Source organism: Sinocyclocheilus anshuiensis, unplaced genomic scaffold (genome assembly GCF_001515605.1).
Source record: "Sinocyclocheilus anshuiensis isolate Anshui unplaced genomic scaffold, SAMN03320099.WGS_v1.1 scaffold64, whole genome shotgun sequence".
Lineage (NCBI taxonomy): Eukaryota > Metazoa > Chordata > Actinopteri > Cypriniformes > Cyprinidae > Sinocyclocheilus > Sinocyclocheilus anshuiensis.
In genome coordinates, this window is record NW_015557063.1 from 572330 (window position 1) to 596482 (window position 24153).

At 38.5% G+C, this 24153-nt stretch overlaps 2 protein-coding genes across 4 annotated transcripts in view; both read left to right on the forward strand.

Moving 5' to 3' along the window:
• Positions 1-2609: 2609 nt before the first annotated feature.
• On the forward strand, positions 2610-16906 carry rab11fip5b (RAB11 family interacting protein 5b (class I)). 3 transcript variants are annotated; one of them, XM_016471113.1, is made up of 6 exons: positions 2610-3280; positions 7495-8000; positions 8478-9030; positions 10717-12930; positions 14016-14160; positions 15077-16906. In XM_016471113.1, exons 1-6 carry the CDS (start codon positions 2901-2903, stop codon positions 15335-15337), a joined length of 4059 nt encoding a protein of 1352 aa, XP_016326599.1. In that variant the 5' UTR covers positions 2610-2900; the 3' UTR covers positions 15338-16906. The 3 variants fall into 3 exon arrangements, with proteins under 3 accessions (XP_016326599.1, XP_016326600.1, XP_016326601.1); XM_016471114.1 differs by having other exon boundaries at positions 7495-7988; XM_016471115.1 differs by lacking the exon at positions 10717-12930.
• Positions 16907-18470: 1564 nt separating this feature from the next.
• sfxn5b (sideroflexin 5b) overlaps positions 18471-24153 on the forward strand; it is an 8841-nt gene continuing 3158 nt past the window's right edge. Inside the window, exons 1-9 of the mRNA XM_016471062.1 lie at positions 18471-18560; positions 20989-21057; positions 21274-21351; positions 21436-21462; positions 21540-21594; positions 22391-22416; positions 22658-22711; positions 22981-23037; positions 23302-23367. Coding sequence (XP_016326548.1) covers positions 18504-18560; positions 20989-21057; positions 21274-21351; positions 21436-21462; positions 21540-21594; positions 22391-22416; positions 22658-22711; positions 22981-23037; positions 23302-23367 — 489 coding nt within the window. The 5' untranslated portion in view covers positions 18471-18503. The remainder of the gene's footprint in view (positions 18561-20988; positions 21058-21273; positions 21352-21435; positions 21463-21539; positions 21595-22390; positions 22417-22657; positions 22712-22980; positions 23038-23301; positions 23368-24153) is intronic.

Consider the following 24153-nt stretch of genomic DNA (forward strand, 5'->3'; position numbering starts at 1 on the left):
CTGCCAATTTCAGACTGTTGTTATCTCTTAGTGTTCATGTTACATTACTGGCCTCTGGCTGTTTGGGTTTTCAAACAAGAAAAATGTGTTTGAAAACGGACCATCTTTCTTTAATGCCTTAGACTCTGTCTGTGAAAATGTTTATACATCCAGGTCATCGTGTAATGTCTGGTAGAATTCAGTCTAATGTCATTTAACTACTAATTTTGAATTCATTCTCCGTGGCGCTTCATCAGACGTCTGATGGTGGGGAATCCCTAACATTTAAACCTCTTCACATAGCATGAAAACTTGTGATCATTAAGGGAGTTTCATATCTGAAGATCTGTGGCCTCATTCATCTGCTACTAAAGGCTACTGTTTCGCCCAAGTTCACATCTTCATGTTCAGGTTTAAATGTCAGCAATTCCCAAACATTAAACAGCTGATAAAGTTGTGTCAGAGAGGTATAAAGACTTCAAAATAAGTTACCAAGTTGCTGTTGCCTTTGACTACCAGACATACAAAAGCCACTGTTGTTGTGATATGTAGCCTGTTGTGATTGTACAAATCCATGGTGATTGGAAATTGTTAGTCCTCTAGTCTGTTCAAAGAACGTGTCAACACTGTGAACTCCACCAAAAGTGATGAGACTGTTTTTCCTCTTACTTATCAATGATATTTTCTTTTCAAACAGAAGATGCGTTTATGTAATGTGGACAAAAAAGAGAAAATACAATGAAGCAAAATAACTGATCCAGACAATACCATCTGTGTTGTGTTTCAATAGTAGCTACTCTATTAATTCTAGACATTGAACAATAGATGGCAGTAGACAACAATAAAGCCATTGCAACGTTCCTTTTTGAACCCAATCCAAACAAAGGTTGTCAAATTCACTCCAGTGTGAATAATTGCAGATGTCTGTGGAGTGAGTGTGCGTACACTTTATGAAATTATTCGGATGCATCATGTTAGCCTATTTATGATAAACAAGAGTGCAAAATTGGGCTCAAAGTGAAAAGCGCTTTTAAAAATCAGCCAGCACACCAGATGGACCAAGCTGAGAGACCAAGGCCAGCAAACCAATTTAGTTTAAGTTCTTCTTCTTGTTTTTCAGCAGTTTAATGACCATCCACTGTAAATTAAGTAAAGTTATATCTTCAAATTAGTATGTTATGTAATGCACAGGCATTTCCAGGCATTGCGCAATATATGTGGCTGAAACAGAGATTTAGTTTAGCCGTAAAAAATCATCTTCATCATGGGACAGTTAAGCAGAGAGATAGCATCATACCCCACGCCATGTACTCACACACACACAGAACTATCATCACTGTGATGGGGATTTTGATTCATTGACTCGAATCTTTTGAATAGGTTTACTAGCAGAATAAATCCGATTCTGATTCACTCAGTGACTCTTTTTGCAGGTTACAGCGGTACAAACGAGCGAGTCATTGAATCATTCACACAACCGCTTAGTTAAATGCACCGAATCAACCGGAAATGTGTTTGCTTGCATTTAATCTCTCTCTAGGTTTTGGCGATCGGTATTCCAGTTAAATTCGTTCAGATTCATCTATCCTTCATTTACTTGAAAAATCTCATTAGACTCCAAACCCAGTGATAAATCTCTGCAAAAAGCTAGTGGGCGTTCTTATAACCAAGAACTTTCCAAAGGCTTTACTCGATTTACTCTAATTTAGGGGTGGGTTAATGATGAGCCTACATGATTAGCAAATCGGGTAAAGCTGTTGAAAAACATTTTAAACGTCCACTGATTTTGTCAATTTTGGTTGTAAAGAGACACCTGAGCACAATCCTTAAAACAGCTGTTCAGTGAAGGGGCCTATTCTTTCAGGAAGTCCAACCAATGTGCTCCTTCGCATGTCCTACTCGAATGCTATCTGAAGCCAGTAGCCCCTCACTGCAGAACACAAGATCCAGGGGACGTGGTTGGATCCACATCTACGGGGGGGAGATTGGTAGGTTTAGGGGTGGAGATGGGTGGGTTTAGGGATCAGGGGGTGGAGACGGGTAGGTTTAGGTATATGTAAGGTGGGAGGAGTTGGATCAAGATCTTGTGTTCTGCAGTGAGCACCATCTCATTTGAAGTGCATGAAAATAAACGAGAACGATTCATTCAGTTAAAAGATTTGTTCAAACTAACCGATTTGTTCACCTAAAGCAGTGTTTCTCAACCCTGGTCCTGGGCGCCCCCCAGCACTGCACATTTTGTGTGTCTCCCTAATCAAACACACCTGATTCAACTCATTAGCTCATTAAAAGAAACTCCAGGACCTGAAATGGGTGTGTCAGATAAGGGAGACATACAAAATGTGCGGTGTTTGGGGGCACCCAGGACCAGGGTTGAGAAACACTGACCTAAAGGATTCGTTCAAAACTCGTTCACCAAACAAACAGCTTCAGCATCGATAAGTTTTCCCACACTTATTACAGCGTGCTCCCCGATTCCCAGTCCAAGTAGAGCTCAAATTAGTGATCTCTGCTAGATTGTTTACTATGTTCTGATATGAACTATAGCAGCACGGAATTGAGTTGCCTTTCTCTTTAATTCAGCTGCATACTTTATTGCGGAGCCCCCACTAAATGTTGGAGGGCGGGCCGCGCAGCAGTGCAGTGAGTTGTCAAAAATCTGTTGTGGTGGTGACGCCGAGGGTCCAGAACGCCCACTACGGTAAATGTGAAGTTTGACTCGCCAGGGATTTGATATTTATTATCAACGTTTCAACTGTGATTGTCTTTTTGAATTGAGCTGCACGGTAATGCAGCGATTTCTCTCACTGCAACTTCGGGTGGCGGACAGGGACAAGGGCGCGGGCAGTGCATAGTTATCCAGTGCGCAAGTGTCATTCTGCTGGATTATCCCAAACAACTGCGTCTCCAACTGCAACGGGATGCCTCTGATTAGCCTGGACGACGATGATCAGAGATGGGTCCCGACGCACGTCAACGTGACCGTCCTTCGTGCGAGGAGTCTGCGGACGAAGGGCAAGCAAGGCAGCCGCTATGTTTACACCATCATCCAGGTCGGCAAGGAGAAGTACACCACCGGCCTGGTGGAGAAGGCTGAGGAGCCGCAGTGGTACGAGGAATGCTCGTTTGAGCTGCTGCCCGGTCTGCTGGAGGCGGGTGGGATGAGCGCGTACCCACCCGGGAGCAGCAACCTGGTGCTCACCGTGATGCATCGCGTGCTGATCGGGCTGGACGTGTTTCTCGGGCAAACTATTATTCCCCTCCACAAAGTTTTTCAAGATGGAATGTGTCCCAGAAATGAGTGAGTATTTCAGCCAATAATAGGATCAATTAATAGGCCTCTTTGTCGAGGGCCTCCTTGAGACTTTTTTTGTACTGTGGCAGTACCATGGTACTGAATGATTATCATATTCATGTAAGTGTACATTAAAAAAGAGCTTAGTTAAAAACCCTGATTAAACTATCAGACTAGTTGCTAGAAGAACAGCTAACCAGTATTTGTTTCAGCAGGTAAATGTAAAACATGGTATAATAAATAGATATATCATAGTTTTCATTTTCATTACTTGAAATAAATAAATGCTAACTCAGATAAAATATTTTCATTTGATATACTGAAATAACTAAACATAAAACTGAAATTTAAACTGAAAATTACTGAAAACTGTATAGACTTAAACTAATAAAAAAGACAAAAACACTTAATATATTAACGAAATACGCTTTAACGAAAAGCTTATTAAAAAATATGAATTAAAAGTATATTAGTATCTCAATGATACAAAAAAAAAAAACACTGATTATAGGGTACATGTAAAATAAAAAATAAAAAGACATGGCATTTTTAGTCTTGTTTTACCACTTTGCTTCATTCCCAAGAGTGAGTGTAAAAAAGTATAGCCTTAAGATACAGGATCTTTATGATTTTTATAGCCTTGTGTTCATGTAACTGAATAAACTTTTAAAGAATAGCTTTTCTTGCTTTTCAGTTGATATAGTCCTGGGAAATTTGACACAGGCATGCCAAAACCTTGAGTCTGTGATTTTGGGTCAAAGAATTTCTGTGCACCCATTTCACAGTTGGGCAGACATTCCCATTCGCAGAACTGCAGGAGGATTCTTTAACCAGCCACCAAAACTTAACCTAAATTACTGATGTCGCATGCAGTATCAAACAAATGCATGGTGGTCGAAGCCACACAAGCAATCTATGGGAAGTGTAAAACCAACACTGCTGTGAATACCAGAGTAATGGGATATGTTTTTACAGACACAACAACAGCAACATACTTGGAGGGGCATGCTGCATCTAGTCCTCATCAGTGTGCTTGCGTAGTGCTGGCACAGAGTCATGCCTCCACACAGGGCAGTACCAGCATGTGTCAGAATAGTCACAGAGTCTGCAGTGAACTCAACAAACACGCATTTCACTGCACTCCAACAGACGTAACCTTCCTGGAATCTTGTTCTTTTTTTCATTGTTCAATTTTATTTAAATATATCTCTTGTTTAAAAGCTTGCGCATCTAATAGATGAAATTCAACTAGCAGTGCCGTCATTAGGAGGAGTAAATCATTTGCCATAAGAGGGGAGGACGAGATCAAGTAGGTGGGCCTCTTGGCTGAAACCTCTATAAACAAGTGAGGGAGGAAGTCAGTGAGCCATGCTGAGCAACAATAACATTGTTATTTTCATGTTCTATATGCATTCCTTTATTCTCACGTCCACAATTCAACTCTCAAATTCACATAATGTTCAACTGACTAACAAAATTGATTTAATTAAAGACGATCAAGATGTTCGTAAGCACTGAATGCATAATATAATGTATATTAATCAGCATATTTGTTTCTTCTCAGTGTAAGCAGATTGCTGGTTTTAATAGTTCCATATCTGCCAGGGTGTTTCAAGAAAATCTAAAATTCTCAAAAACTAGATTTCTCAACTTCCTAGGGGGCCCCAGGACCACTTTTTTATTTTAATTAATAATTACTACTATTAGGATTTCAGTTCATACTTATTATTGATATAATAAAACAATCTAACTATATCAAAATGTAAAAAAAAAATCAAGATGTAAACTGCAATCATATTTTTTCCTCCGCTTAATAACTCATGTTTTATTGAAGATTATATGATTCTTAAAACTTCTGGAATCACAGAATCAGTCATGGTTACTTATATCAAACAATCGGTTTCTGTTAATAAAAAAGTTTGAAAACAAGCAGCTTTTTCATAATTATAGCATAAGTACAGAAAATATCTTTTCCTGTATGAGGTGGCCTTCGAATATTGTGTTGGACAACAAGGGACCTTTGAGTTAAAAGGTGGAGAGCCACTAAACTACAATGTTCTAGCAGCCACCCAGAACACCTTAGCAACTGCCTAGCAACCACCCAGAACACCAACTGCCTAGCAGCCTTCCAGGACACCTTTGCAACTGCCTAAAAACCTATTAGAACAGTTTAGCGGCCATTTAGCAACGCTCTAGCAATATTCAGAACACCTTACCTGGCATAACTCAAACAAACACTTAAAGCATCTTAACAACGGCCTAACAATGCCCTAGAAACCATCTTGAACACCACAGTGCAGGAGTGTGGTGGGTGGATCTGTCTAGTAACCACGTAACAATGACTTTTTCGAGTCAACATTCAGTGTTTATCTTGACAAACTTTCATTTTCTAGTTGAAGTTTGCACTGCCATGTAGGCCTCTCAGCGTTTCAAGTCATGTGGAGAGACGTATGGAGAAATGTCCGTCTCTGCACACACTATTCTGAGTCATCACATATTGTTGTAGGCGTGAGGCTGTTCTGCACATCTGGCTTTAATTGAGCTCAGAGTTGCACCTCTCTTTCTCTCTCTCCTGCGTCTCCCAGTGTAGGGCGTTTGTCTTGGCTCTCTGCACGTGTGCGCACATGAGGTGCTCTGTGCTCTACCGGAAATGGAGGAAATAGTTTCGCCACTGGTTCTGTGTGAGACAAAGGGACGGCATCATACTAAGGCAGTAACATTCATTCAAGAGGCCCCTTGTGTTTGTACTGCAGTATAGATCATAGCTGCTTGCTTCAATGTGGTGCTGGAAATTGTAAGCCAGTGTTATAAAAGATGAGGCCATCAGTGAGAGCATTATTTTAAGTGTGAAAATTTAATCCCAAAATCAAAAGAAAAAAAGAAATATAGTAATTACACTTGAATGAAGTCTCTTATGCTCACCAAGGCTGCATTTATTTGAACACAAATGCAGTAAAGACAATTTAAATAATTGTTTTCTATTGTAATATTTTAAAAATGTAATTTATTCATGTGATGGCAAAGCTATGCCATGGTGCTCAAGAAATTATCAATGTTCAAAACAGTTTTGCCGTTTAAGATTTTTGTGGAAACGGTGATCATTTTTTCAGGATTCTTTGATGAATAGAAAGTAACAAAAAAAAAAATTGTAATATTGTAGACTTTTAAATTCCCTTTTGATCAATTTAATGCATCCTTGCTGAATAAAAGTAGAAATGTCTTTTTTTTTAATCCTACTAACCTCAAACTTTTGAAGGGTACTGTATACTTTGCTTAAAGAAAATTAGGATCATTAAGATCATTTAGCATAACTATTAAAATATACTGATGTTCTGAAAGTAAGGATGCACCATGCTGGCCTGATGTTTAATTATATTTATGTTATAGTAATTAACTGATAAATTACAGATATTACAATGCTATAATATTTTGTCTAAATAAATGAAAACACTAAAAACTGAAATCAGTGTTGATTATGATTTCACTTTTTTAACTTAAGTTAGTGTGTAGTGTTGCTGTTAGATCCTAAACAACGTCTGCAAAGTTACGATGCTCTAAGTTCAATGCAAAGGGAGATATTTTCTTTTAAAGAAATCGCTGATTAAAGACTACAAAAAAACGGCTGGTAGGGACTACAACAAGCTTCTTCCTGGGTTTGTGACATCACTAACCCCAATGTTTATATAAACCCCGCCCCTGGGAACATGCAACTACCCGTAATGGTAAGAGGGCATGACATTTCCGGACAACGTGCACTAGGCGGTTAGCAAATCCTGAGCCGTTCTGAGCAAATCATAACACACTGGGCCAGCTAATCAATCTGAGCCAGATTACATATTTCTGAGGGGAGGGGCTTCATAGAACCAGGAACTCAACAGATTGATTTGAAGAGAACGGAAACAGCAATGTAGAATAAAGATAAAATACATGAAAATAATTCTTTTTTTTTTTTTTTTTAAGCAAAGCATGAACACGTTACACTGCACCCCATAAACACAATCAAGCCTTCGAAAAAAGCTGATCACCCCTTTAAATACTACAAGTATGTTTATTTATCACAGCGTTATAATGTATGAAAAAGTATCAATCATTTAGACATTTGCTAAAGATTACTCTTAATAAAGTTATTTAACAATAATTTCAAAGTTTTAAACAACTTTGAGTGTTAGATAATCTAAATTTGCTTTTAGCTGACTTTTTATTTTCTTTCTATATTTAAGGTGGCTCAAGCTTCACTCCAAGGCTGGTCGGAAGGAGAAGGAGCGGGGAGAGCTGCAGGTCATCGTCCAGTTTACCCGCAACAACATGACGGCTAGTATGTACGATCTGACCATAAAGGACAAGCCCCGATCTGCATTTGGAAAGCTGAAGGACCGCGTCACGGGAAGAAAGAGAGGAGACGTGGAATCCTCCTCTGCCATTTTACCTGGCCGCTTCGCCGCCCTATCAGGGTCTGTAGGTCCTCCGTTTGCAGGAGATGGTGGACCCGATGAGCCAGGCAAGGAAGAGGGGGTTGATGAACACCGGAGCAAGGTGAAAGACTTCTTCCTTAAGGGGAAACTGCGCAAGAATTCAGACACACGGTCTTGTTCATCATTGGCGTCAGACAGTAGCATGGCATCGTCCGCCGGGGATCCATTCGTCTCAGTAGAGCTGTCCAGAACACCCATCTACAGCAGCAGAGTGATAGAGCCCTTCCCAATGGACACTGAAGGTGGGATTAAAGGTCAGTTGTCTATAAGAAGAGATAAACTGGGAGAATTCATTATCATAATCATCATTGAGAATTTACATAACTATGTTGCTAAACTGTTAATAAACTGTGGGCTCCATATGATAATGTATGATAGTTTATGACAACCCTTGTGTTGTTCCAAACTCTTTATTCTGTGGATCATATTTAAAGATATTTTTAAAAATGTTTCAACAGTTTTTGTGCATACAATTGAAGTCCGTGAGGTCCAAAACAAAACACCCATCGACTTTTAGTGTGTGGACAAAAAACCCTGAGACATTTTTCAAAATATCTTCTGTTGTGTTTCACAGATGAAAGAAAGTCAAACATGTTTGGAATGGGTGAGTGAATGAAGACAGAATTTTCATTCCATCTTTAAAACCTCTCCTCAAATGTCTGGTTGGGACATATACTGATCTTTGTCTGTACACTTTTTCTGGCTTCTCTCTGTGACCTCTGTCTTTAAAGTGATGACCCACAAGCGCGCACACAGTGATGAAGCCAGTAAGATCATGGGTGTTCCTCATCCCAGCCCTGCCGTGGAAAACCTAAAAGGCCAAAGTATGGCGCTCTCCAAATCAAGCCTCTGCATCAACGGTAGCCATATCTACTCATCCGAGCCTGTCAGCCCCAAGAGTCCAAGTACCATCCCGGCCAAGCGCTCCCTGCTAGAGAAATGTGCACCCCTTTCTCGGTCTCTCCAGAATCTGACCCGACGCAGCGAGGACTCGCAGAAGAGCAATGGGAGACGCTGGTCCATTGAAAAGAGCAAGAAGGAGGACAGTGAGGCAGATGGAGCTCAAAGTCAGACCCAAGGGGCCGCAACCTCAGAGGGAAAGCCAGTGCAGGCCGCTGGACCTGTGGAAGTGGTGGATAAAGGAAAAAAGCTGAGGAAAACTCTGTTTTCTAGCGGGAGGAGTGACTCTCTCCCAGCCAAGCCGGAGCAGAGCCAGGTTTCTGCTCCTCTTGAGGGCAGACGCAGAGGATGGTTTGGCTCCGGTGACTCCCAGAACAAGCCAAGGTGAGTGAAGGCCAAGCAAGGCTACTAGGTTTTATGTTACAGTACAAAAGATGTCTGACATTGCACATGTATCAGTATCATCAATAGCTGTTCCCCATGATCTATATTTGACTGCCAGACGTTCATCTAAAGGGATACTTTGTTTTTAAGTGAATGGCTTTGAATGTCAGCCTGCATTTTGGTCCTCAGAGAATATTCTTAGAAAATGGAGTGTTTGAATTTGCTGATGCAACAGTTACTGCAGCAGCTTTTTCCATCTCATTCCTTTATATTGCTCTTGGTCTGCAGAACATAGGTCAAGACATCAAAGAAGGGATTGTTAATGTGTGTGTTTTCATCCAAAAAAACTTGTCAAGTTCCACAAATTTGTTGATCCATTCAAAAACATCAGCTGTTTTTATAAGAAATGTCCACTTATATTACATTGATTTATTTTTTTATTATTTCACATTTCAGTAATTTCATTTTTTTTCATTCAGCAGCTTGATCTTTTTTGACACATTCAACCATTTTTTCAACCATTCAACCGGTTTGATTTTTAATAGATTTAGGAGTGGGCGATATGACAAAAATCTTTATTAGTAATTTTAATTCATGATAATATATGTCACAAATTGATGTAGTTATTTTATTTATTTATTTTAGCTGGAAATAAGGTTGCTATTAATGATATAATTTTAGATGACATTGAAATTTCACAATTATACATTCTACACAATACTAGATTAACTAATGAAAGTAATAAGTTCTCAAGCTTAGTGAAAACAAGTAAACATTTAACTACAATATAACGAAGAAAAAATGAAATAATCAGTGACTTTTTTTAGGTAGGTCTTTCTAACAGAGGTAAGAAATATTACAGAAATTGAATAAAGTAATCAAATGTGCAATAAAACATTGTGCAGTATTCACTGAATTAATTAAATATACATTGATTATTAAAGCTACAAAAGTAGTTCATTCAAGATCAGTGAGTGCTTTCTCTTGTGAGTGCTTAAATGACACAGACAGCAGGTATATTAGGCTACTGTCACTTTAGGACCTAAAACGGATACAATATATTGATACACATCCAATTTTCTCCCAACTATCTATATTAATTTAAGACATCACCAACTGTGTTTTTTGCTAATAAACCGGCATTGCCAATTCAGTAATCACACTGTGTGAATTGAAATGGGGAAACAAAATTGAATTCTCTTTCATGTCTTATGTCTTTTAGTGCTTGAATGATTTAAAATTGCTTGAAAGTTTAAACTGGCAAGGCTAAAAAATAAATGCAAATTATCAGCTTTTTAAAGGTGACAACGCGAAACGTCACTTGAACATAACCACACTAGAGATGATAATCCAAGATTTATACCATTTGTGAAATTTCTACCCATTTGTCGTGTTTACAGGTAAATCGCCCACCCCTAGTTAGAGTTTATAGGCTGAAAAGAAGTGTCTTTTCTCCCCTTTTGTTCCTACTAAACTAGCAGTATTTATGTAGGCGCAAGCTGATCAAAACATGCCAGACACTTCTGATCAAAACATGAACAAATTTGAATCTAAAGACAGTTTTCCTTTGATTAAGAGGTGTCTCTGTAATAGAAAAGAATTGTCCCTCTCCTCCCACTCATAGTTGGATTTTATGGCCCATTACACACTATGACTAAGAGGACTACTTGTGCCTTCCCTCCACAGGCTGGGAGTCTCTCCTAAGGTAGAGAGCAGCTCAGAAACCCCCTGTCAGATCCCTTGCTCCCCCAGTCAGCCCCCTTGCTCTCTTCCCCTCGGTTGCACTACTGGCTCGGTGTCTCCCCCTAATGGCAATCACACCAACCCATTCACCCACTCTTCCCCAACACCCCCATCCATCTCTCCCTCCAACCCTTTCCTCACACGACTACAGCAAAACCCCTTTTTTGAGGATCTTATAGCCGAGGAAGGACTGAAGTCTCCAACTGCTGGTTACTGTTCTCTTAATTCCAGTCTTTATCATTATCCAGTCGGATGCAGTCCCGTCCGTAATGGAGCACAGAACAAAATGCCCACAATAAAACGGGAAAGACCCAAAAGTATGTCCAGGCAGAGGTCTCTTCCGTCCATTATGCCTGAGACACCAGATACAAACTCAAACACTAATCCGAACTACTCTCTGTCTGAAAGGGCTGGGGAATGGGATGATTTTGAAGCATTTGCCACCAGCCGGCTCAAATCGCCAAGTGGGACTCCAACTAGACCTCCATCAGCACCGTTTCTCTCACAAGTACCAAATACAAACCAGATGCTGTGTGTAAACAACAAAGCGAACATTGGTTTAAGGGTTGATGAAGTTGACATGGGTGTTTCAAGGCCATGGGATCTGCCTCCTCTACCACCACGCAGACCCATGAGGACCCAAGGGATCACCACAGACAGCTGGTTGGACAGAGCCCAGGAGCTGGCTGTGCAGAAAGAGGCCTGCTTCCTTTCCCAGACTGACTTCGCCTCCCTTCAGCATGTGAGAGATGGAGACGTGAAGAGGAACTCTCAGATTTTATGTTCCGATAAAGAGTTGCACCATATTTCTTCAGTAGGGTGTAACAAGATGGATGCAGAGTTGCACAGCAGTATCGGATTGAACAAATTCATGGTTGGGGAAGCAAGGGGTCATGACTTTGCTACGGACAACAATGCTAATAGCTCTCCGAATGATTTTGGTGAAGATGCACATGGAAGCTCTGAATGTGAGTACATGGTACCTGAAACTCTGTGTTTCCCATCTGACTGGGAAACCACAGTGACCGAATCACTTTGCAGTTCACCTCAGGCCCAACCAAAACACGATTCAGAATCGTCCTGTGAAATATGGGTCTCCAATGAACAACAATGCAAGACTAAAACCAATGGCGTGGGTTTGTTGACCCTCTCACCTAGAGATTCGAACAACAATACAGATACTTCAGAGTTTGCTTTTATTGATTCTGGAAGTTCACCGTCTGAGTTGCAACCACCTTTTGAAATGAATAAAGATGGTGTTAAATCATCCAAAGATGGTTCAAATTTGCATTTGAATGGTTCCTCGCTTCCCAGGTGCTCCCCAGGCTTGCCTGAGGATATATTGTGCAGAATGGCTTCAGAGTTGGAGATGTTTTCACCAATAAACACCCGTAACAATATCACATCACATTTGTCTGACTCACAAAACCATACCCATTGCTCGTCACCTTTTGAGAGATCTTGTGAAGAACTGGGAGGACAGAAAGCCGATCCTTGTGAACACCAAAACACTGCTTCAAAGGTTAACTGTGAGTCTCACAACGTGGCTGACGTTCTCCTCAACAAAGAGATCACTGTGATCACTCAAACATGCTCAAGCAAAGACAACACTGTGACCATGCAAATCAAACAAGAGTTAGCGGAAGGCAATGACTTGCTCACTTCGCACGATGATAAGGAGCATAATCATTTAACAGAAGGTAACCTGAACTCTGAAGTCTGCTTCTTAAAGAACAACAAGGTCGAGGAATCTTGTTCAACACTGGAAGAACAAATAAGCTTTGAGGACTTGCATGCTAGAGTAGCTCCAAGAAACTCCAGAAGCCACTATAAAACGGAAGTCAGATCAGCCCGCATCAGACCGCGCTCAACCACAGGCTCACCCAAAACTGTCTCGGGTGCCGATTCACTCCCAGGCTCTCCTCATCCTACATCAGACCTCATTTTGCATGATCCTTCCCCTTCACCCACCCCATTAGCTGGTACTAATTCCTGTCTCTGCCCTGACCCTTCCCTTCCTGCGAACCCCCCAAACGAGTTGCCCAGCATGGGTTCCACATGCTCCTCCACAGCCCAGCCCCATGTTGATGCACCGCTCTCCTTCTCACCTGAGGAGAAACAGCCAGCTAACGTCCTCCTGCCCCATGAGGAGAGCAGGTGAGACCTCACTGCCTTTAAAAGCGCACTCACCTCTGCTCTCACCTGAGAAATTACCTCATTCTCTCTCACAGCAAGTGCACTAAGACAGGCTCATAAATGCTCTCACATATGTTGGCCTAGAACAAACTTTGTTTTTGCACTCACAGCTTGTTATAATTTGGACTTTGACAAATGTGTGTGCATTTTTCTGGCACCATCTCTTATTACCTTTCCTCCTGGTTTGATCATGCTGCATTACTTTTAGTTCTTTCATTTTTCATCTTTGCTTTTATATTGCTTCTTTCAGTTTTCATTCTGTTTTGGTAGTAACACATTTTCTTGTAGAGGTAACTAACCATATGGAAATAGTCTAAAGTTATATGACAGTTGTATTGTATGCAGCTAGTGTTCACGAGAGGTTTGATTACTATGTAGACTGTATCATTATGAGGTCTGATTGACCTGTTTGTTAGTACCCAAAGAGACAAAATTCATAAACAAGATGCTTCTCAAAGTGCATCCTAGTCAGTATTGATATTAAATTGCTTGAGACTTGAGAAAAAACTTTTTAGAAGTGACTAAAACAATTTCAGTCAAACTTTTATTTATCCGACGGACTTCAGTTTATATATATATTTCACTTTTGTTTCAGTAGTTTCAGTACTTTTTCAGTTAGTTGCTGAGGCAAATTTTTTTTGTTTCTATTTCACATCTAATATTTATAGTTATTTCACCTTATTTCAATTAATGAAAACAATTTTTAATGATACAAGTTTAACTTTTAGTTAACAATAACAACACTGCAAAGAGAAGATCTCCAAACAAGTTTATGCTTAAATGAAAGCTAACTAAGAACTTCGGCATCTCCTGAGTTATGAAAGAGCAACAATGAGTGATAAAATTGTTGTTTTTCGTTACTTTTAACCATTGCTTCCTCAACTATGCGCTGTTGCTTTTGCTATATTAACTCATCAGGAAGTGAATAAATATGAGATTTAAAGTGGCTTAAAGAAAAGGATGCTTACAAAGTACCAATTAAACCATGATGAAATGCCTTGGTCAATGTAAATACTTCATTTATCTCCTTTTGCACCACTGTACAGCCCTCACCCGGTGAGGCCCTTGACCAACACAACTCTGCATGGAGAGAAGAAACCTGAAAGCCGCTCGGTGCTGGAGAAACTCAAGTCCACCATCAGCCCAGGACGATCAGCACCACCAAACACTGCTGAGGATGAGAAAAACCAGGTACTGGAAGTTTAAAGCTGATGTAAGCGATGTTTAATTTAATAGCACTTCCTTCTAAAATATAGAATTTTATTCATATTAAACTTTTTAACAAATCTTTTTTTTCCACACACAGTAAAACTGGTCTTTATGCATGAAAGTAAATGACGTGACATGTGGCCAAGTATGGTGACCCATACTCTGAATTAGTGCTCTGCATTGGATGGCATTTATCCCATCCAAAGTGCACACACACCCGGAGCAGTGGGCAGCCATTTTTGCTGCGGCGCCCAGGGAGCAGTTGGGGGTTCGGTGTCTTGCTCAAGGGCACCTCAGTTGTGGTGAAGGTGGAAGAGAGCGCTGTACATTCACTCCCCCCACCTACAATCCCTGCCGGTACGAGACTCGAACCCGCAACCTTTGGGTTACGAGTCCGACTCTCTAACCATTAGGCCACGACTTCCTAAATGATACCCTTCCTAACATGTAAAGGCAGACATCAAATGTAATGGTCCGTGGCATACAGAATATGAAAAAACCCTGGTTTAGACCATCAGAAAACTTTTTCCGCTTGTCAGTCATTTTGAACATTGGTCTAAATTAGGCTAGTTAGTGAAATGGCTAACATTTCATAGAACTTTAAAGGAGCTGGAAGACACGCTTTGGCCCAGGTTCTGGAAAAGTGTAATTAGCAAACAGATTACAAGCAGACACTGAAACAAGCATATTGATCTGAGAGGTTATTTAGAGTCTCATTAAAATGAATATGGACTTGTGCTGATTGCACTATAAAGATATTGAAAGAACGCACAAGTGATCAAAGATCAGCTGAAGCATTTAATGAAGTAGTTTTGGTTCATTATGCTCTACATGACATGCAGTACCTCAGTACTGTTTTTCTCTTGTAAACATGACTCTGTACCTGTTTCCTGTGCAGCTGGCTCTGATGGAGGCTCGGGCTCAGTACCAGAACATGACCAACATGGAGCTGATAGCTCTGCTGCTTCAGCAGGAAATGGACGTCAAGAAGCAGCAGGCTGAAACTGAGGTGCTGGTGGCATTATTGGAGAAACATGAGGCCGAACTGAAGAAGATGAAGGTTCAGGTCAGAGACCTGGAGGACTACATTGACAAGCTGCTGGTGCGCATCATGGAACAGACGCCGACCTTGCTGCAGGTACGTGCCAGGCCAAAATAACTACAGTGACCTGCCCTTCCCAAGAACACCTCATATTGATCGAAAGCCATTTGTGATGCTCCATTAAATTTAAAAACTGCCAGATTCACGTAGACACGATAAAGTTTTGCATGCTTCTTACTGGATTTCCAAATCCACATCCATTGACGTTTAGCTTACTACTAGTCATGCTATGAGCACAAGGCAGTGGTTAAAAGTAAAAAAAAAAAAAAAAATTTTGTTGATTTCATGTAGATGTAAATATTCATAGAATCTACCCAAATATGTCTTCCTATTCATAAATACACTAATTTTGGTAATAGGAAATAAGAAGATCTGGGATCTTGATGCATCAGTGTACCAAAATGTCAAGCAAAATGTCTCTAAATTTATGAAGATCCACAAATGCAAGTAAAAAAGCACTGCCTTTATTAATTGACTTCTTTAAATGTCACTTTAACACTATTCTTTCCTCATAATTGGAAGTATTTAGAACAAAATCATAAAATGATACTTAAAAACCCTGAAACTTCTCAAATAATGTCAACCTTCCATATCTCAGTCCTGTCCATATCTCAAGAAAATATTGTTTCAGCTTGACTTGGTATTCACATGTTATTAAAACACTGTTCTATATGAATCCAGAGATTTAGAAACATTAGTAATGTTTAATACATAATATATGTAGCCTAATACACCTTGTCAAAGTTGATGTAAAATATTGCTTTCAATAATATGTAAATGTAAATAAATATCTTACTACTTGATAGCTTTAAAAGCACCTTAATGCACATTATTCAAAACCGTTGAGCCAGTCAGCTTTGCCACATAGAAACGGCTGATATCAGTGCATGCTCACTTCCATCAAGCACTCGCACAAAATATGCCTCTGCAAACATGTAAGCTATGCAAAACAACCTGCTACGCTGTAGCTTTAGTATATGCTACACAAAATATATTCATAAAGCCTTAGCACTGCAGCATACTTAGATCATTGCTAAAGTAGCAAATTTAGTGATATGCAAATGCCTATGCTTTCTAAACCACAAAAGCGATGCTTTTTTGATGTTAAACAAAGATCTTTTGTTTGTGTTTTCCTGCATTGTAACTTCATTGTGTTAGAGTGGCTTTATGATTTTCTCTTATATTCATTCTGATTGTGTCTTATACCATTGTTTTTGTTCTGTTTTTCTTTAAAGTTACAATACATGTGATTTTTTTTTTATTTTTTATTCATTTATATTCAGTGGTTTGTTTGGTTGATGTTTCCTCATTTATTCTGCTGATGAAAATGATGTGAGATTCTGTCACACAAGAACATCAGTTCTATGTCTCAGTATTGGACGTAAAGAAAATACAGGGTTCCTGTTAATTTAGTTGACTCGGTGCATCAAAATTTGTATTTCACCAACTATACATCCTAAATAAAATTCAACTTTTTTTAGTTCGAGTTACGTTCGCTCTCAGTGTTTCCCCATGTGTTGCAGGAAAGAACCATGTATCACTGTAATACTAGATTGTTGTTGATTTGTTTTGCCTTTTAATCACCATTTTGCAATGTGCCTCTGTGGATTTATTTTCAACATACATTCACATTTGTATTTTCTTATTTTGTTTTATTTATTGCAAATTATTTCATACAGCTTAATTTTCAAAGTTATTTGAAAATAAAGTTATAAAATCATTTGTCGTGTTTTTGTTTGAATTCTTTACATAATTGACCTGTATAGGTGTATGAGATTTACAGCTGAACAGTATGGTCAGGTGAGGTGGTTCAACAGTCACAGTAGTGCTATAATTAATTGCCGCTGGGTGGCACTGCCGCGCTTTTTAAGATTATTAATTGTACTTTGTGCTTAGCCCAGTTTGTAAACGTTAGACTAAATTTTAATAGTAACAAAATTTTGTTTATTGCATAAAAACAGTCTATAGGTAAAAAGTACATTAGGAATTGTACATATATAAAAGTTTACACTTAACTGATTCATAACAGCAGCAAAATGCGCAGATGGGATTCATGAAATATTAATGTTGTGGGAATCAAAGCTCAAACTGACAGTGTCTCTGCTTGCATTGTTTGGGCTCATGCAAATTTGATCTTTAACAATTACTATGAAGATAGAGGAAACTCATTTTCATTCTTGGTTAATTATCTCTGGTGGAACAAAGAATATTCCCTAAATGTAGTTATGTCCTGACTATAGGCTTGATTGGCACAGTGTTAAAAGGCTATACTGTTTTAAGAGAGAAACAACAGAAAATGTTTATTTTAAACCAAACTAACATCACTCAACAACATTTATTTGTCTGATAAGGTTATTTTAATGATTCATATATGATACAATTAATTGTGAATTATAAAAACAATCACATCTCCTAAATGCGATTATTCAAGATTGACTATTTATTTAATTATTCAAGATATATTATGTTGTAAGTGGCGGGTAGATGTTTTATGCACCTTCAGTGACCTTTTCTATTACATAATCCTCATATTTAGGACTGGGGGTGGAACACATTTAATATCTGAATATTGGTCTAAATACCCCCACAATATCTGTGGTTATGGTTCTGATTCTGATAGCCTATATATGCACATGCATGACATGTGGAGTTAATTCATCAGATCTGAACGATTAATTAATATTTTTTTTATTACTTGCAGTATACCATCCAATCACACGCTTATCCTAAATGCTGTCTGCTAGGTGGCATAATTTATCATCCAAATCATCTCATGAATGGTTAAAATTATTTAAGAGATATTATTATAATTTATGATTGGTCTGAACCATTCAAGATTTGTATTGTTTTAACAAAAAGATATTTTAGAATCATTCATTTAATTTTTTATGGATATGTATTTTTTATGGTTACAATGTATATTTGGTGCAAACCATGGTAATTTTTTTTGATGCAAATTATTTTGCTCAACTTCAAAGTTGTCCGAAGTCAGCAGAGTTTTAAAAATACTGTGGAAAAAAAAAATATTTTGTGATGTAAATCTTTCAGACTTTTGTAATTTGTGATGGGTGTGGAATGTTTTGTCTCGAGTTCAACAGGAAACTACACTTCCCATGAACCCCTGCGAGCTATTGCTTCACTAGTTTCGTACTCGAGTTGACTATTCTTACAAATTCCGTCTCATGGACATTTTTATTATTTAACATCACTCAGCGCTGCTGAGATGGCGGAATCTGCGTCTTGTCCGGTGTTTCAGCTGGGAAAACCGCGTTACGAGCAGGTAAAGAGTTTGCCGCGATGTTAAAGTGCATCTTTGTCTGGGCATCTTTGATGGGTGGGCGTTGATAAACAAGATATGTGTGGTCCTTTGCTTTGCTCCAGTACTGTACTGCGAAAGTCACCCATTTCTCACGCTTTTTTTTTGCGTTGTGTCTTTTCGTAGCTTCACCGCATTATAACTGGCCGATGCAATTGCTCGTGATGTGCGTAACAGAGGTTTTGGTAGCACCGTTATATTAGAAAGCCCTAAAGCAGTAGATGCATGCCCAACAGCTTTTCTTTTTATATGCAAATAGCAGGAAATGAGTAGGACAGGATTGTTTTTTTAAGCTGTTGATTTCACTGGTCACTTTTATTTTTGTATTACGTCGGAGTGATTTCGCGGGACATTATCAAAGTTCATAATTTTTCTAAAAAGCTGAAAAAAAAAACTGCCTGTCCTCCCTGTTTTGTTTATTTTCTAGAACAAATGTGGTTATACATCGGATGGACTCAGATATTCCGTTTTGCCTTTTGAAATAGGACCTGCTTTTGCTGAACGAATGCAAATAATTGTCTCATCAATTGTGTTATCTGTGAGATTTCACGCGCTCGTGTCGGTCAAATGAATGACCATCTATTTAAGTTCTGTTGCCTCCATGGAAACACCGCGGTCATCATAATTAACTCGTTCAGACCCGAATTATGTTCCATGCAATCAAAAATATGACCAATTTATTTATACTGTGTAATGTTTTAATAGGTAGTTCTGATGTCCATATTGGTTCTGAACAACAACTGGATAATCATTCATGATCTGATTTAAAATTTCAAGATCACTTAAAATAAAATTTAAAAAAATGTAAATACAGAATTATAGTAGATTTAAGTTGTTTTAGAAAAGTTATTTTCTAATATATGTATATTAATATACTAAAAGCTTAAATTAAGTAATTTTAATTGATTTCTGAATACTTAAATGTTCTAAAAATATATATTAAGATTTTTTAAATGTTGTAAATGCGTAAAACAGTGTAAAATCTTTAAAAACAAAAAATAATTTCATTTAATTTGGAAGATTGGACAACGTTTGCAGATGATTGTTACTGAAATCATGTGTCAGTCTTGCAGTTGTATAGAGTACAGCTCTTGCTTACATTGAGACCCACTGACAGATTTATTTTTTTTCCAGTTCTCCACTCAAATGGACACTCTGAAATCAAGCATGTCAGTCATCAGTGTCTTTCTCTGAGTTTGTTAGGGGCGAGTTCACACTGTTTTAGCATGGTGAATTGTTTGAAATGTGGCGCTGTTAATCTAAGAAAACCTTACATTTACACTGTCTTTAATAGAGGGCAGAATGGTGAGGTATAATCTGCCTTCCCTTTGTTAGTCTTGGATGCTCTGAATGCATCCAAATGAAATACTTTAGTGTTCTTTTTGGTGCAATCATGAGTTTCATCTGATTATTATGCCATATGCTGCCCAAATGAGTCTGCTTTGGGGAATACAACCAAACAAAAGATCACTGCCCCGCTGACAAGCTGGTCCAAGTTTTTTCTGAAAATATATATGCTAATATAAAGTCTTTTGCCTTTGTTCATTGGGTCTGTCCCTGTCTATATCATCACTTTCTGTTGAGATTGAATCTAAATCTAACTGGTTTTATGGCAAAATCCTGCACATGTGCATGTGACTAATGCAGGCAGTGATCTTTTTTTGTTGCTGCTGTTTTTAGGTGAAATCAATGCATCTTAAGGATATGGGTGTAGGCTATATTTTCTTCCTGCTCCATCTCTGCTAACTGTGTTGCATATTCTCTGGGGAGCAGAAACACATGCATAATTAACAAGTCTTCTCCAGCAGACATGTGCGCACATGGCTCTCTGCAACAGCTTTGAAGCAAGTGTATGTAGCCCAGAAATAACATTATTAGCTGAGCGAAGTCAGATCAGCCGATTTTTCTTGCTCTCTTCACCACATATTGTAAGATAAAACAGATTTCAGCTTTTTTCTTTTTTTTGCCTTGTCCCTGGATAAATAATTTAGATGCAGTTGATTGAAGCTGCTTTTTTACAGTGTTCTTTGCCAAAAAAAACCCTTGGCATGCTCAACCATCGGGCCTCTGAAACAGTTGACTCTCAGAAAACCGCTTGCATTGCTGCCCGGGGTTCAGAGACAGTGGGAATGTTGATGCAGGCAGTCGTCGCTTCTTTGAGAAAATTCTGCACAACCTGTCAGTGCGTTGTCATTGCAGCCCTAAAATATTTTAGTCTAACTCTAAACCAAAATTAGAACAGCTCTTGACAATTTAAGGTACAAACCAGCAAGTTTTAATCATGTTTTGGTTTGTGCTGTGAGTAGGTTGTCCTGTTTGCATCTTTTCTTTATCTTAGGTTCTGACTAAGAATGTAAGTTTGTGAAACTGAAGGAATGTTTTTCTTCCTCAGAGCACATTTCTTGGCAGGTTGAGACATTTCATTGATATCATCGATCCTTCCACATTGTTTGTGACAGAGGTATGGAAATCTTGTCTGTGATATAGTAATTGTGGTGAATTAATCAGTGAGTTGCATTATTTTTACCCTACAATGATCTTTCCTTTCTTTTATATACTGTAATTATGTCACATCTATAAAGAATGAATGTTAATTCCTATCAACTAATGAAACATTTTGGATGAGTTGAATCCTGTAGTCCTATATTACTTTTGGATTTCTGTTTTATTTTTATAGAGTCGTTTAAAAGAATGTATCAAACTCCTGGATGATTTCAAGCAAGGGAATCTTCCTCCAGGAATTACAGATCACCAGGTGAAATCTTGGATGTCTCAACAGATAACTTACGTATAGTACATGTAGTGCAGTGTTTTATAACAATTTGTGTTTTGTGTTCAGCTCTGGGAGGCTCAGAAGGTGAAGCAGGTGAGTCTTGTGGTCATTGTTCACTGTCACTTTTAAATGATGGTTGGATTTACAGTCACTGACTCGTCTCCTTTCAGGCCATCATTCACCCCGACACCGGTGAAAAAATCTTCATGCCTTTCCGCATGTCAGGTAAGAGCATAGAGAGGGTTAGAAGAATTTAAATAATATAAAAGAAAATAATCTTACTAATCCCTGTATACACAAACATAACTTTGGTGTCGGTACAATCATTTTTTGACAGAAATTAATACATATTATTCAGGATCCGTACATATATATAAATATAAGGATACACTGAATTGATCAAAAATGTCAGTAAAGACTTTTACACTGTTAGAAAAAAAAAGTATATTGTAAATGAATGCTGTTCTTTTGAACTGTTGATTCATCACAGAATCTTGAAAAAAAAATGTATCACAGTTTCCACAAAATATTAAGCAGCAGCACAGATGTTTTCTGCATTGGTAATAATAAGAAATAATAATAAGGATTTCTGAAGCCTGGAATAATGGCTGCAGAAAATTCTGCTTTGCCATCATAGAAATCAATTATATTTTAAAATGTTATATTTCATAATATTACTATTTTTACAATTCAATTTTTGATCAAATAAATGCAGCCTTGGTCAGCATAAGAGACTTCTTTTAAAAACATTGCAATTATATAGAATAATATAATATAATATAATATGTGTATTATAGATGTCATTCTGGATGTGTACACCCAAAAACAGTGATTATTTATGCATGTGTGCAGCAGTTTGGTCATGCCATGAAATTTATAATAGAATTGCACCATACTAACATTGTTTAAACATAAAGTAATACATATTCAGACAAATGCAAATGAGGTTATTTATACTCTGTTCTGATTTCTGAGTTCTAATTTGTTGTTGCTCTTTCTCTTATCTGGATGCTTTTCACAGGCTATGTGCCATTTGGAACGCCAATCGTAAGTCTGCTTATAAAAAAAAAAAATCAAAGTGCCACACAGACAGAGCAAATATGAGAGAAGGAAGCCTTGCAATCATTATGCATCCAGTGTTGACACATCCAAATCCTCTAAGCATAAGAGGTGTTGAAATCTGTATTGAGTTTCTAAAGTCTGTAATAAACCTTTGTTTCTATAGATGGGTGTAAATTATTAACCAGCGTATTGCTGTATACCCAGCATGCTGTATACTCTCTTGCAGGTTGTTGGTCTTCTCCTTCCAAACCAGACTTTGGCCTCTACGGTGTTCTGGCAGGTAGAGTGGCTTGTTCCCATCATTTGAGTGCCTCAGTGCCAGGAAGCCTAAAGGCTGGCTCTGCATCGTCAGTATCCCAACAGCCTCTGTTTTACAGTTAGAAATATATATCAGACTAAATTAGATTTCCTGTATATATATTTGACTTTTACCAGAAGCTGACTTCATAGAAAATAAAATCAATCATCATTATTTGAAAGAGGAATTCAACAATAATTAACCAATAATTAAAGTGATTGTCAGGCTAATCAGGAATTTCTCTCCTGCAGTGGCTTAACCAGAGTCACAACGCTTGTGTGAACTACGCCAACCGCAATGCCACAAAGGTACAGTCAGAAACGTTCTTTTAAATCAGGTCAGGTTTTTGAGGTTTAACTATTGCAATGCAGCTGCAGATGGTCATTCAGTGAAGCGTTCCTTCTACTCGATTCCATTTGAATGATCATTGTTGTGTCCTGAAGGCCAGACATCTGTTCTGCATCTGACTGTGGTTCACGACCTCTGAGTGTTTTTTCATTGCACAATGGTCTGTGGTACATTTGCTGCACCTGGATGTTGATAATTGTTTTTTCCCCCAATTTTATGTTTAGCCAACACCAACCTCAAAGTTTATTCAGGGATATGTGGGTGCCGTCACCAGTGCTGTTTCTATTGCAGTAAGTCAGTGATGTGCAAGTTTTGTTTGAGATTAATTTTGTGTTTTTTTATGTAAATGTTTGTCATTGTGTCATGACCTCTAAATAAGCGGTGTATAAATGTTTGCCCCCTTAAAATGTCTAATGCTTGATATGAAAATAATTTTTAAGAACATTTATTTATGATTATAAAATGTTTAATACCCCTTAGTGGTAATAGTGTTCTACTTCCGTAACTCCTTGTTAAGTAATGTTTATAGGGGTCATATGATGCTATTTCAATTTTTCCTTTCTCTTTGGAGTGTTACAAGCTCTTGGTACATAAAGAAGATCTGTAAAGTTGCAAAGACTAAAGTCTCAAATCCAAAGAGATATTCTTTATAAAAGTTAAGAGTCAACCACGCCTACCTAAAACGGCTCGTTCTAACATGCCCCCACATATCTACCTCACTATGTGGGAAGATTTGCATAATGCCGCCCAAATGTTCACGCAAAGAAAGAAGGCGTAACTTTTATTCTCGCTGTAGTATTGTTGCCGCCGCCGCCATGTCGTGAAGGTGCTGTGTTTTGTTGTGAAAGCAAAACTACTTTGTTTGGCCTTCCAAAAGAGGCCGATATCTGCTTCATCATGCCTGGAGCTGATCCGTGCTGGTCGCTGTGGAAATACATCAACTTCGTGCTGTGGATTGCCGGATCGGCTTTCACCGTGGACGAAGCGTAGTCCCGGGGTCATCACATGTGGTTGCCGCAAGCCCTCCGGACGCTCCTTCGTCGTTTGGCCTTCCAAAAGAGGACACGACTAGAAAT

What these genes read in the sequence shown, in the direction of transcription:
- rab11fip5b (XM_016471113.1), top strand. Translation starts at nt 2,901, where the DNA reads ATGCCTCTGATTAGCCTGGACGACGATGATCAGAGATGGGTCCCGACG. An exon ending in CACTGAAGGTGGGATTAAAG is followed by an intron (nt 8,001 to 8,477) that starts GTCAGTTGTCTA and finishes CTGTCTTTAAAG; the next exon opens with TGATGACCCACAAGCGCGCA. An exon ending in GACTCCCAGAACAAGCCAAG is followed by an intron (nt 9,031 to 10,716) that starts GTGAGTGAAGGC and finishes TTCCCTCCACAG; the next exon opens with GCTGGGAGTCTCTCCTAAGG.